We start from the raw sequence: 12,909 nt of genomic DNA on the forward strand, positions 1-12,909 counted from the left end.
TATTGGCATCCTTGGCACCTGACCCTTGCTACAGTCCTGCTACTCCTTAACAGAATAGTGAAACACAAACACTACGGAAACGGGTCAGTAAGAGATGAGCAAACTTCCAAAAGTCCCTTCTTCAGAGCTGACGGTAGTTCTGAATGGACGCTTGTACCAGCCCATTTTGTTTGGCTGGTTTGATGTTGCAACCTGGCTGCTAATATAAAGAAATGAGAAGAATAAAATCCTGGATGAAAATGAGATAGCGCAGCAGGTTATGGCTTGCATAATTTGCTTTTGTTTCGCCCCTTTGAACACCACCCACCTCTACTTTATATTGAAGTGTAATGGTGCTGCCTGTACTCCCCCAGGACCAAGGATTTCACCTAATTTAATACTTTCTGTAATTAGATATTTGTGAAACTCTAAAATCCTCTGATGAAAGGTCCTGTAAATGTATTACCAACTCTTCTACCATGAAAGGACTCCACCCAAACCCAAATACAGATGTTGTCCTCAACGTACATCATTACTAATCCAAGCCAGCAGTACTTATGGCCTGATTTAAATCCTCCTGAAGTCCCAGATAACTTCTGTGAGATCCAGTAGGGCCCTAAGAATTCTAGAAAGGAAATATAGGCAAATTAGCCTTTTCTCCTCTCAAAGTTGGAACCTCCTTTTCATCAGCAACGACATCAGTAAGGATATTCAAAATGAACCATAAGGCCATTTGCCACTGAGAGCTTGTAGGAGGAATTGTAATGTTCTTACATTGAGTTCGAGAACTAAGGCTGCCAGTAACACTTTTCCGTACTGCTGTATAATTGTTCCACATATTAACATAGGACTCTACATTGCCTTGTCCCTACTCCACCCTCCTTCTGCCATGGAGTTGTACAAGTAGAAAAGAATTCTTTTTCTATGTAGTACTTCTTATAGTCAAGGAAGTACCTAACCCCCAAGTTGGATATTTATTATTTATAGACCTGAGAGATCAGTGCATAGAGAGACCTTGTAATAACAATAGTGTGCAAAGGGAAGAGTTGCTATACCAGACCCGCTCTAGCTACAGTACTGCTGGGTAGACGCTCTCTGGTACCAAACATGCCACAAGTTTTTGGGTTTTGTTTTTTTTTTTTTCTAAGAAGAAGGGGAGGCAGGAAGAAAGCCATTTGAAGATTTTACCACCATTCCTGGTCTGTCATGCAAAGAAGCAGATGGGGAGAACAGTAATTGTTTGTTGGTTACCGCAGGGAAGTTTGTTTGCTGGATCTTTTTAAACCAGTGCAACAGGATTGTTTGCTTCAACCTACTTAGATAGTAAAGAAAGAAAAATGACTTCAGCATTTTCATCCCAAGGATGGTTGGCATCTCTAGTGGTACTGCGCTCTTTTAGCTCCTTCTGCATAAAGATTACCCACATCTTCTGCCACTGGCTCACTTCTCTTACCTTGGTTGCTCCTTCCATTGCTGGCCTTGGCAAACGAGAGAACTATGGTTCAGCTCTACAAAGAGAGAGTCCCATGTGCTGTGCAGGACTTGAGGCCAGCCTCGTCCATCTTCCCAGCTTTCAGCTTCTTCAGTGCGTCAGTAATTAGAATTATCAGGACTAAAACACTGTGGACATTATTGCTGCTTAGCGTGAAACTAACAAGAGAGCGCCAGATTTATAACATTCTGGCCAGACAGAGAATTAAAAAAAAAGTTACAAATCATTGCCCAGTTCCAGGGATACGTACTCCAGGAACTTACTTCGCCAGAGACTCCACGTGAACTTCAGCCTCTAGGAGAAATCCGCCTGCATTTTTCTAATTGAAATACCAGTCAGACCAGTGGCGGGATGCAAACTAACATGCATGAAAAATAAAGGTTCAATGACCCAAATCAATCATGTTTTAAGGGCACTGCTCTGGACTCAGTAGGAAATATTTTAAACAGGAAAAAGAACTAAATAGGATCATTCATTGAACTGACCTGGAAATGAGACAGAAATTTGGTAAATAACAAGTTCAGTGCAAGCCAGTTTTATGGACCAAATGTAGTGGATTAAAAAGAAAAAAAAAAAAAAGAAAAACAAGCCCAGATATTTCTTAGGCTCAAATAATGTTTCAGATTTCTGGGTACTAACGTGAACAGTGCAATAAAACAAAGCAAATCTCATGCCTTCCTTGAGCACAGGCAGTGTTATACAGCTTACTTCCAGACATAAAAATAAAAAAGTAGTTTATAGAAATCCTGAAAATGCATCTTTATTAAAATAGGGCAACCTGCAGATCTTCTGTATAAAATACAAATAATAGTTTAAAGCAAAAACAACTTCTGAAGATCAGAACCAGGTACTGTAGCTGGATTTTTAAAGCACATATGCACGAGTTAGGGAGAAACAGCTCTACTGCTTCAGGATGTGTCAATACAGCTGCTCCCCAAACTGGCCAAGCATCCAAACTCTCCGCACAGTAAATATCTGCCAAGGTACATTGTAAACACAATAGGAAGCAGCTATGGCAATTAATCAAGATATAAAGAAAATAGAAAAGACCTATCATTTTTCTACTCCTAAAGAACAAACAGTGGAGAGATTAATAGATATTAAGCTCATTGCCAACAAAACTTTCAGGTTCTTTGAAGGTGTCTTATTTGTCTCGATTGGCTTAGTTTCTTGAGACATACATAGTGTTTTACAGTGACCTATAAAGCAAAAGCTACCTGGACCTAAAAATCTCATTAAAGTGTTACTAAAATAACGCCCACACCTGGCAGCAGCTGGGATCGGAACCAGATGTGCAGTACATCTGGTAAAGAACGGTGCTGCTGCTAGCAGACACTGAGCTGATTGAGGGATATACTTTTCCAGTCCAGCATTTGTCTGGAGAGACTTGATGAAAGTTATATATTTTGCCTCCGCTTTTCTTAAGGCAGAGGTTGACCAGTACCAGACTATCGTGTGTCAATTTAAAACATTAGAGAATTTCCATATCCTTCCCCCCCGCCCCAGTCAGAAGTGCATATTTTGCTGCTCCAGTTGCATAATTCACTGATTCAGTTGCATGCTTGGTTGATCTGGCAGGAGACTAGTACAGTAGTTGAGATTCTGGATACATTGCCAATTGTGCAGCATGCTTTGTTGATCGGGGCCGTAGAATTTAATAGCTGAAATTTCATACACTTTAATAATCAGGCCACATTCTTTGCTAATTGAGGTGCATATTTTAGTAGTTGTTTGTGTTTTTTTTTTAATCCTTCACTGATCTTGGGAAGGATCCTTCTCCCTCTGAAACCAGCGGGAATTTTGCCACAGTCCTCACTGCGAGCAGGACTAAGACTTTCACTAGAGGGTCTAGGATTGCTAAGATTTCTTCTCTTAAAAGGAACAAGAAAGTCTTGATTTTTTTTCTTTAAGCAAGCAAGTGAACAGAAGAATACCAGATGAAGAATGGCACTGGCGTAGAGACCTCCTCCATAGGGATTGGATTAAACAGATAATATTTTATGGACATACAGAGACATAATTTTGACTGTGTTATTCTTTCATCAGGCTTACATTCTTCCTTCAGGATAAACAAGCTGCTTATCTGCACATCTCGTTCCATCTGATACAGACACGCAGGAGGAAACATCACACACCTTATCTTCAAATTTTCTTTCATTTGATCTAACTCCTATTTTTATATTGCTGTAGCAGTCAGTGAAGGATTCCAGAGAGAGCTCTGCTTTGCCACAAAACATGTTTCAAACATCCACACTACCCCACAGCATCCCAAAGTTCCTCCGCTCTGAGTGGCAGAGACCACCTTCCTGGATTAAAAGTGCAATTCAGTTTCCTACACCTTGTGCAGGCTTTGCCCTTGCCAAGGGAGTTTATGTTATGTTTTTATACTGTTAACTCTAAGCCAGAAGACAATTCATTTCTCATAAATCTTTGAATACCTTTTCTTCAACTGCTAAATTGAACTACATTTGAACCATCAACTTAGAGTGGGATGTGTGGTTTTTTTACTAGCATAGCGACACTACCAGAATGTAGCCAAAAAAGATAAAAATAATGAAGCCTACGCAGCATAGTGTAGTCCTTGATGAGTGAAGAGCAAGTGCAACTTACTCAAAAAAATAACAAAAACAGGGAGCTAGAGATGTACACACGTGTCTGTCTGCACACACAGATTTCACTGTCACATTTAGGAAGATAAGCAATAGAAAATGCCTAAGTTTTGCTCTGCAAAAGAAACTGTCCGGTATGTTAAGAGACTATAGACAACACGTGATCAAAGGAACAATTGACACGGCAAGAAGTCAAGTCTGGGAAAGCATGCAGGAGGCTGCGGCTTCTTCGTTAAGGAGGCAGTGTCTTTTCTATAGCGCTGTTGGTCAATACTTAACTAGTTCAGATACTGCCTGATGGGAAATCAGAGAGTCCTGATTTCAGAGTTAGAGAACAACAGAAGCTGTCTAGGAAACAGAAAAAAAAAGGAAAAGAAATCAAGCAAAAATGATACAGCTTGCTGATGCGTTCAGTGTCCCACCATCGCCACTCACACCCAAAGGCACACCACGCAGCTAACATTTGGTCCTTCATGACTGTACAGGCAAAGTTGGAACACAACCAGAACAGGAAGGATGTAATAACTTAGGGCAGCAAGCAAGTTATGTAGTTTAATAAGAGAAGTATGCGGCTGGATGTCAGAGTTGTTCATCTCCAGTAACAAATCCAACAGGAAAGGGTAAGCTTGCAGGTTATGCGATGCAATTCTGAGTTTAGAGAAGCAAAAGACAAAATTCCACAACTCAATAGGTTCAAGTGCACACCTTTGTAAAGTTAATAATACTTCAGTGCCAGAAACATGGCTTAATTAAGAAGTTCTCGCTGTAGCTATCTTCACTAGCATAACAGAGTGAGATAAAACATCTTCATTTCAACCACAAAGTCATTGCTGTGTTCACATGTGCTGTGGCAGGGAGTTGGTGTATCAGGCAGAATTACAATGCTGTTTTCCACCGGACAGAGCACCCCCCTCCTTTTTTTCTTCAGATATACGCATGTATGTAACAAAAGACATAAGTGTATGGAATATCACTTTCTTATAGCGTAGCAGCTCATGTTTTATAGATCTGAGAATCTCTACCAGAAGTGTCAAATCTTGCTCCTATCAGAGTCCACAGGAAAAGTCCCACTCTATCAGTGGGACCAGGACTGCCTGCCCTTCCCAAAATACAAGCTGGTCTGCAGTTGCTCCTAGTTGTGGGGTACTCTGAGCTTCTTCGTCTGCCTTTCCATCACCGCCCTGGTTCCCCCAGCGCTCACCCCGTGGCTCTCAGCCTGTGCCAAGATCCCTGCCCTGAGAGCTGGAGCTGTCACTTGCACTGTTTACCTGCTCCCCGGACTACAGAGGAGGTGCACAAGACCGGCGAGCGTGAGGACAGTGACAGAGCACAGGGTGTTTTGTCTGGGCTCCTTACGCCAGGCTGGCCCTCCTTAGGGATGTCTTTGGGCGAGTGCTCTGATTTCTGCTGGAAACGCTGTTCTACCGGTTTCCGCGGGGCTTGCACCGGATTTCGGGTCCGGCTGTATGGAAGCGGAGAGGGTGATCCGAAGACAGCCCCCCGCAGCACCGTGTCTCCCGGTGCCTTCTGGACTCCGAGGCGAGTCCCCAGCAAGCCCGAAAGAGGCGCACCCGACCCCCGCCGCCGTGTGGGCCCGGGGGGAGCCGGTGGTCCCGGGCAGCGCAGCTCCCCCCGCCCTGGCAGCCCCGCTGCATCCCTTCTCCCGGGACCCGCGGCGCATCCTTCGTCCCGGGAGCCCCGCTGCGTCCCTTCTCCCGGGACCCGCGGCGCATCCTTCGTCCCGGGAGCCCCGCCGTATCTCTCGTCCCGGGTCTCCCGCTACCTCCCCTCGCCCCGGCGGACCTCCCTGCCCGACGCCCGCCGAGCCCCGGGGCACCCCCTCCCCGTCGGGTTTGCCGCTGTCCGCGCCGCGCCGGGAGCCCGCTGCCGCCCTGCCCGGTGCCGGCGTGGGCGGGCAGGGGCTGCCCGGTGCCGGGGGGGTTACCTTGCCTCCCGCCCCGCCGAGGCAGAGCGCGGTGGCCGCCGCCAGGACGAGCCCCGCGCCGGGGGAGCAGCGGAGCATGGCGCGGAGCGCTGCGCTGCGCCGAGCCCAGCGGAGCTTTGCGCTGCCGAGCCGTGCCCCGAGCTGACAGCGACCCCCCCGAGCCCGGCCTCCCCGCCCCTCGCCCCCTCCCCCGGCCGCTCCCGGCCCCTGCCCTCCCCCGGGGGGTCACCTGCGGCGGGGAGCTCGGCGGGGAGCCCGGTCCGAGCCACCCCCCGCCGTAAGCAGGGTCAGAGCGGGGTGCCCAGGGCTGTGTCCTCCCCGGGCTCGGGAAGCGCCGGGGATGGAGGCAGCCCGACCCCTCCGAGCAGCCTGCTTGAGCGGACTCCCGCGGAAGACGCGGCGGGGAGATGGGGCTGCTGGTGCACCGGAACCAGCGACCGCAGCGAACCCGGCCGGGGCTCCGGTCTGCGGCCAGACGCCGAAGCCCAGCCAGGGGAGTGAATTATCAGAGGAATGGGAAATAGGAAAAGGGTTCAGGTGTTTCCAAAGAGGAAAAATCACCCCAGCTTCATCTGAGCGTGGAGCAAAGACAGGGAAGGAATACCATAGAGAGCTGGGGGTCGGTCTCTTCTCCCAGGTAACAAGCCATAGGACAAGAGGAAATGGCCTCAAATTGTGCCGGGGAGATTTAGATTGGGTATTAGGAAAAATTTCTACACTGAAAGGGTTATCAAACGCGGGAACAGGCTGCCCAGGGAAGTGGTGGAATCACATTCCTGGAGGTACTTAAAAGCCGGGCGGACGTGGTGCTGAGGGATATGGGTTAGTGATGGTTTTGTCAGTGTAGGTGGATGGTTGGACTCGATGATCTGAAAGGTCCCTTCCAACCTAGACAATTCTATGATTCTATCTCAGGAAACGCAAAGAAAAGGAGCTGCGCAAGAAACTGGTGGTCAGGGTACAGCAGCCACTTAACCTTTCTGGAGATCAGGGCAGGGGACTGATTCTGGAGGGCAGGGGACACTCCTCACTTCTGAGGTAGTTTTCCGGTTTTCCAGATGAGACCCTTTCCTGTACCCCGTCCAGCCATGCCACGTGCTGCAATGAGGGTCAGACAGCCCCGCGGTCCCCAGCAACCCAAAATTATTGTGTCCTTGCAGATGGCAGCAAACAGACATTGCTAGCTGCAGGTAATTCTTCTATTCTGTAGGAAGAGTTGAAATAATCTCTTTGAAAAGTAAAAAAAAAAAATTGACAAAATACTGTGGTTTTACACCTGGAGCTGCTTTTTTGTAGCTCAGTTGCCCCCTCACAGTAAGCAGCACAAGGAGCCCTCAGAGGTCCAGCTCTAACCGTCTGGCATGGCGGGGGGAATCTGCCAAGTGTCAGGTTGTTACAAGTTTTCTTACACCTTTCCCAGAAAATTCTTGTGTCGGACACTACAGGAAAAGGGACAATGGACTAGCCAGGCTGTTGGGCTACGCTGGCATCCCATTTCCTGAATGCCTCTTTCCCAAAGAGCAGAGATTAACCTGGGTTTCACGGAACAATGTAATCAATGGGGAAAAAAATGGATAATACCTTCACCCTTGATAATACCTTGATAATACCTTGGTGTCCAAGTGGGTGCATATGATAAGCATGAAGTGGGAGGAGTGGTGCCGAAGAAAACCTTTTTTCTTTTTTCATAAATGTATGAATGTATTTTGTATGTGACTTCCCATATTGTCTAAATTGGAAGTAATGTCTTGAATTTATACTTTTTAATGAAAGTGGGAGAGGCTGGGCCCAGGCACGGAGGCAGCAGTCTGGGTTGAGTGCACGCTGGCACTGAGCTCCTGTGTCACCCAGGGCTGGTCACCCACTCTGTGGGTCTGATGGCCTGCCTATAGAAAATAACGCTTGACTCCCAAAGAGGTGATACAGATATTCGTGTAATTCTTGCAGTGCTTGTGAGATGAAGCTGCCTGTTATCCTTCATTGTGCAAACTGGGGACACCTGGAAAAAGTAATGGCATGATTAGCTCATGGCTGAGAGGGAACCAGGAGAAGACTGTGGCTGCTCACTGCCCTCCTGGACCACGCTGTCTCCCTGGGGGATCTGCATTTCTGGTGTAGAAATAGCCCTTCGATGGAAGGACATGTAAGGAACATCTTGATAGCTTAATCGGGTTGCTTATCCTTTTTGCACTGAAGGTAGCAGATGCAAATAATTCTTTGTGTGGCCAATTTTTATTTCACCCTTTTCTTTTCAGGGCAAATTCTGTGTAAATGCTGTTCCTAGGCTATGACCTTGTCAGTTATTTACTGTGATTGCTCATGTTCAAATTTACATTTTGCTCCTTCCGGGTAATATTTTTTTGAGTTACCTGTCAACTGAAAAAGCATATATAACTACATTATGTCTATTCTGGGTAAACACATAACCCAGGAGACTCGGTATCTCCGGCAGGAGGGTTTTTTGAGAGGGAAGGGATTTTTCCAAGCAGAATGCTTCTGCCTGAAGGGCAGTCTGGTCTCTGTAGCATAGCGCTGCGGTGCATTGCTTTTCTTAACACTCACAGTTAAATCTCAGGGCAATGTCACCGTAAACGCGTGTTAAGCTTTGAAAAATCCCTGAAACAAGACATCTACTTTTTTTCCCACATGAGGCTCAGTGTGACAGAAGTAAATACAGAGATTCCATCTGCTGTTTCCTTATGTTAATGCACAGTTGTTGAGGGTGTAAGTCAAGGACCAGCTAGCAGAAAAGGGTATTGAAAAAGTGATTTTTCCTTCACTTGCACAGGGCTGGAATAACAGCATCAAAATATCTAAATGAAAGAGAGAGAACATGCCCAAGCCTAGCAATGCAGCTCTCTTTTTAAGGATCTTACGTTGCTGTTATTTGGATTCCTTTCCAGGGGTCATCTGAGTGCAGGCACCCGTAATCCTTTGGAGGCAAAGCGGCTGCTGTGAGGGCTATGCTGCTGTTCCAAGCTGTAGACCTTGAGTGCATAGCAGACACAAACATATGCTGATTTCTCATCTTTGTGTTTACTCATCTTTGTGTTTACTCCGTTCTTGGCCTAGCAAATTCTGTCAATATGTCTTTGTTCCCTTTTCTCAGCATCCCTCTGCCAGCAGGACCTGTCCACACAACACTTCATCACTATGGCTTCACAATGACTTAGCATCTAGAATTAAGGATCAAACACTCAGCAATCTGCTTGTAAGTATTTTCAGCTCAGATTGATGACTCTTTCAAACTGTGTTTTTTACGAAGGTTATGTTTTATATTTATGAGCTCTTTCCATGAGCAGGCAGTTGGACTTTGTATGGGTATGGACAACTTCCCGCAGCAGGCAGCATGGAAGACTAGCTCCAAAAGGTGTCTAATGGCCCATGGCAAGTAACAGTCATGAAGCCAGGCTCGCGGGTGGTGCACTGAGCCTGCAGGCAGGGCTTCTAATGCCCCTTCCAGGCAACATCTAGCTGGTGAGCTGGCTTCCCATGGTGTCTGGCCCAGCTACCCATGAGACATCTGTGCGAGGCAGCTGGAGGTAGACCAGGGATAGGTCTACTGGAAGAAAGGACACAAGGGTAAAAGGGACCTTGCTTCCTGCTTACTCTTTATTCCCTATCCTACACTTTCTACAGCTCCACCTCTCACATGCTTGCCCCACAGCCCAGATCAGTTGTGCCCCATTCCCACCATGCATTGGGAAGGGAAGATGAAGGTGCAACTGTGCACATCCCTCAACAGCCAAGGCCAAGCTTCTTTCACAGTCACTGAGATACCTTTAAGAAAGCAAACGTTCTGTTCTCTGCATTGGGCTCCCTGTTGAAATTCAAGGTTTCCATGTTCCCTCCGAGGACAGGCCCATGTTACCTACTGTACTGTGCCATTTTGAGGGCTCCTAAAATGCTGAAGCAACTGTTCCACGTTTCAGTGGAACAGTGACATTTATGAAGTTAGTGGACGAGACTTGTGTGTGTCGTGGCAGCACTTTCTTACTTGTGTGTGTCGTGGCAGCACTTTCTTAACCAGTAGCCCCAGGCTGGGAAAGTAATTTCCAGGAAAAAAAAAAAGTAGAAACCTACTGCTTCCAGGCTGGCAGCAAAAATCATTTATTGTGGGAAAGCTAAGCTTAAATCCACTCAAAACCAGTAACTTCCGTCCACTCTCACACACACACTGATACATGGAAAGAGAACTTTCTGATTTTAATTCTAATTTCCTTAAGTATGTAAGGCATGCTGACACCAAAACTAACCCTCCTTGCCCAGGGAGACCATAGTGGAACGTCCCAGAGAAATGAATGCAGCTCTTAGCAGTTTCTGTTTTTCAAAACAGCTGGTGTGACCAAACGGAATCCAGCTTTAAACAGGAGGAGGGCATTGGCAAGATACTTTCAGTAACAAGGCCTTAAATCTTAGTTTATTCTCTGTACTCAAGAGTTCTCATCTGCAAACCTTCTGGTTACACAACACGGCTTTTTATGCTTTCCCAGCCTTCTCTTATGTAGAGGAGAGGTTGATTAAATCCATTCTGAGCAACGCTATTGTATCAGACATGTCACACTTACATCTGCGTGTCTCCCTTGTTTATAGAAATGAGTCAGGAAAGTAACATTTTAAATACTTCTTTACGCTAAAACAGACATGCTAAAAATTGCTTAGGTAGAATGCTGTATAAATGTTTCACATATATAAATAAAATTTATCAGTAAATAAAATATACGAATAAAATATATAAATAAAAAATATAAGGCAGTCTTTAATAAAGCGTTTTTCTGAAGACCCGAATTCTAGTTCCATAGACTGTATTTAACATAAAATTATTTTTTTTCCTTGGTGGCTGTGAGAGAAGAGATGGATGCCTGAGCCTGATTGCAGGCTGCCAGTAATAGAGTTATTTATACGTGGTTATCACAGGTTTCTTTTTTAATGCAGTTTTCACAGACTGAGTGACACCAAATAATGGAAATAAGCAAGCAGAAAAACATGCAATAAGCACAGGGAATTGGAACATGGTGTTGTCAGCAGTTAGAGGAAAAGATCTTTGCTAAGGACCTATTTAGAAAAACATGTTTGTAGCTGTAATAGCTGTAACTGGAAGCACCACGAAGGGGCTCTGTGCTGTGCGGAGAGTGCCACCCTCCGCTTCTGCAGAGTATGGAGCCTTTCTCGGCTACCGGACTTTTCCTCTTTCACTACTGTAATTCTCACACACACAGAGTTACAAAAATACCCTGCTGGATGGGTAACTCTGCAAATGGTCTGTCATTCCCTGTTAATTTTAATTGTTAGCTCAGCTCTTTAATATAGCATTATATGCTTTTTCTTTTTTTTCTTTTTTTTTTTTTTTCAGTCTGAGCAAAGATGAAAAAATTTGCCTTCCCCTTTTAGGGGTGAGGCCCTGTGGGTTCCTGGAAAAGGCAATTCCTATTTAAGCCTGAGAGAGCTTACTTGGAGAGAAGGCAGCACAACAGCTCCTGCACCCAAGCCTAGCTGCGGGGTGAACGAATGCTGCGGCTGGCTGTGGTGAAAGGACCCGTTGTGGTACCTCTGATTTTTATATTTGAAGAACAAAAGAATGAGAGAGGAACTTGAACAGACTTTGGGACAAGCCATGGGTTCTTTCTCTGCTGCAGACAGACTGCAGTTTACACAAACTGGTCTCCTGCAAATTTACGGGAATCCTGCACTTAAAGGCCTCATTTGTGTGTTTGACACTTTTTCTGGCTTTTTAAACAACTACCACAGAATTCCCCTGTTGTGCCAAAACTGGTGTTACTGATGATAGCTATCTTTCAGTATGAAGGATTCTCCTTCTCGTCCAGGCAGCCCTTTTAAGCCTGCTGCAGCTGCGTGCCGTGCTTGGGTGGTAGTCTCTGAACAAGTGGTTATTCCTGTAGCTGGGGGGCTTGGTGCCGTGTCTGGTGGCAGATTAATAAGTAAAAAGAGATACTATGGAGCTTTACCCAAGCCTTAAGTTGTCCTAGAGAGACAGGATCAAAGCCAAGATTAGCAACTCATCAGTTTTGAGTTCTCTGGGGGAGGTGAAACTCCAACTTTTTACATTTTTACAGGAAAAGCAAAGCAACAGATTGAATAAAGACTAGGCGTTCAAGTCTTCCTCATCATATTGTCCTTGACATCTTCCATGGAAGAGCATCCAGTGAAAGTTACTACTGAAGAATTTGAACCATGCATTCATACACACGCGTTCTTGGGGATTCCTCTCAAATCTCACCGAAGGCTCATTTTGTTAATGGCCCTTTCAGCCCAGCTCTCCTTCGCCTGTACAAACCCCATAGATGGTTTACAAGCCCCACGCCAAACATGTGCGTCCAGCCGAGAAGGTCAAACTTCAGTTCACACTGGTGCTGAGCCCCAGCCCGTGATTGTCCGCTCATGCATGCATGGGGCTCAGGCAGCAGGACAGCAGGAGGCTGCTGGTCTCCGAATCCAAGTACGCTTTCTCCAGATACTTGTGCAAATCCCTTAGTGTGACCGTGTTTGTGAAGTTGGGAACAGTAAAAGGTGTTTCATCCAATGAAGTCTCTGAGAAGACTGCGCTGAGGCGCACGCTTCCCAGTCCTTCCTCATCACGCCCATCTCATCCCTATCTCTGATGACCGGGCTTGCTCGCCTCTCTCAGATCCATGCATTTCCACTTGCAAATAAATAGTCCTCCTCCTGAATTAGCTTGTAATGTTCTCTTCCAAATCATGCCTCGAGGGCTACCTCTGCATGATGCACGCGGGAAAACACCCAGTTACTGTCATTAGCAATGTGCCAGGAGCTACAGGTTTGCAATTTAAACAATTCAGGCACGCTGCTGGTTTGGGTTTAACTATCTTCCTGACTTGTTGAGCAGCCTCACATCTTCCTACAGA

The 12,909-nt window shown here is 46.0% G+C and overlaps 1 protein-coding gene across 2 annotated transcripts in view; it reads right to left on the reverse strand.

Moving 5' to 3' along the window:
- Positions 1-6,155, reverse strand: part of LOC134522774 (mucin-17-like) — a 34,331-nt gene extending 28,176 nt beyond the window's left edge. Inside the window, exon 1 of one of the 2 annotated variants that reach the window (XM_063350839.1) lies at positions 6,026-6,155. In XM_063350839.1, coding sequence (XP_063206909.1) covers positions 6,026-6,103 — 78 coding nt within the window. In that variant the 5' untranslated portion in view covers positions 6,104-6,155. Of the gene's footprint in view, positions 1-1,432; positions 1,609-6,025 lie in introns of those variants that run through there. The other variant, XM_063350840.1, reaches the window with a different exon arrangement.
- Between the last annotated feature and the right edge of the window lie 6,754 nt (positions 6,156-12,909).

This window comes from Chroicocephalus ridibundus, chromosome 13 (genome assembly GCF_963924245.1).
Source record: "Chroicocephalus ridibundus chromosome 13, bChrRid1.1, whole genome shotgun sequence".
Classification (NCBI taxonomy): Eukaryota; Metazoa; Chordata; class Aves; order Charadriiformes; family Laridae; genus Chroicocephalus; species Chroicocephalus ridibundus.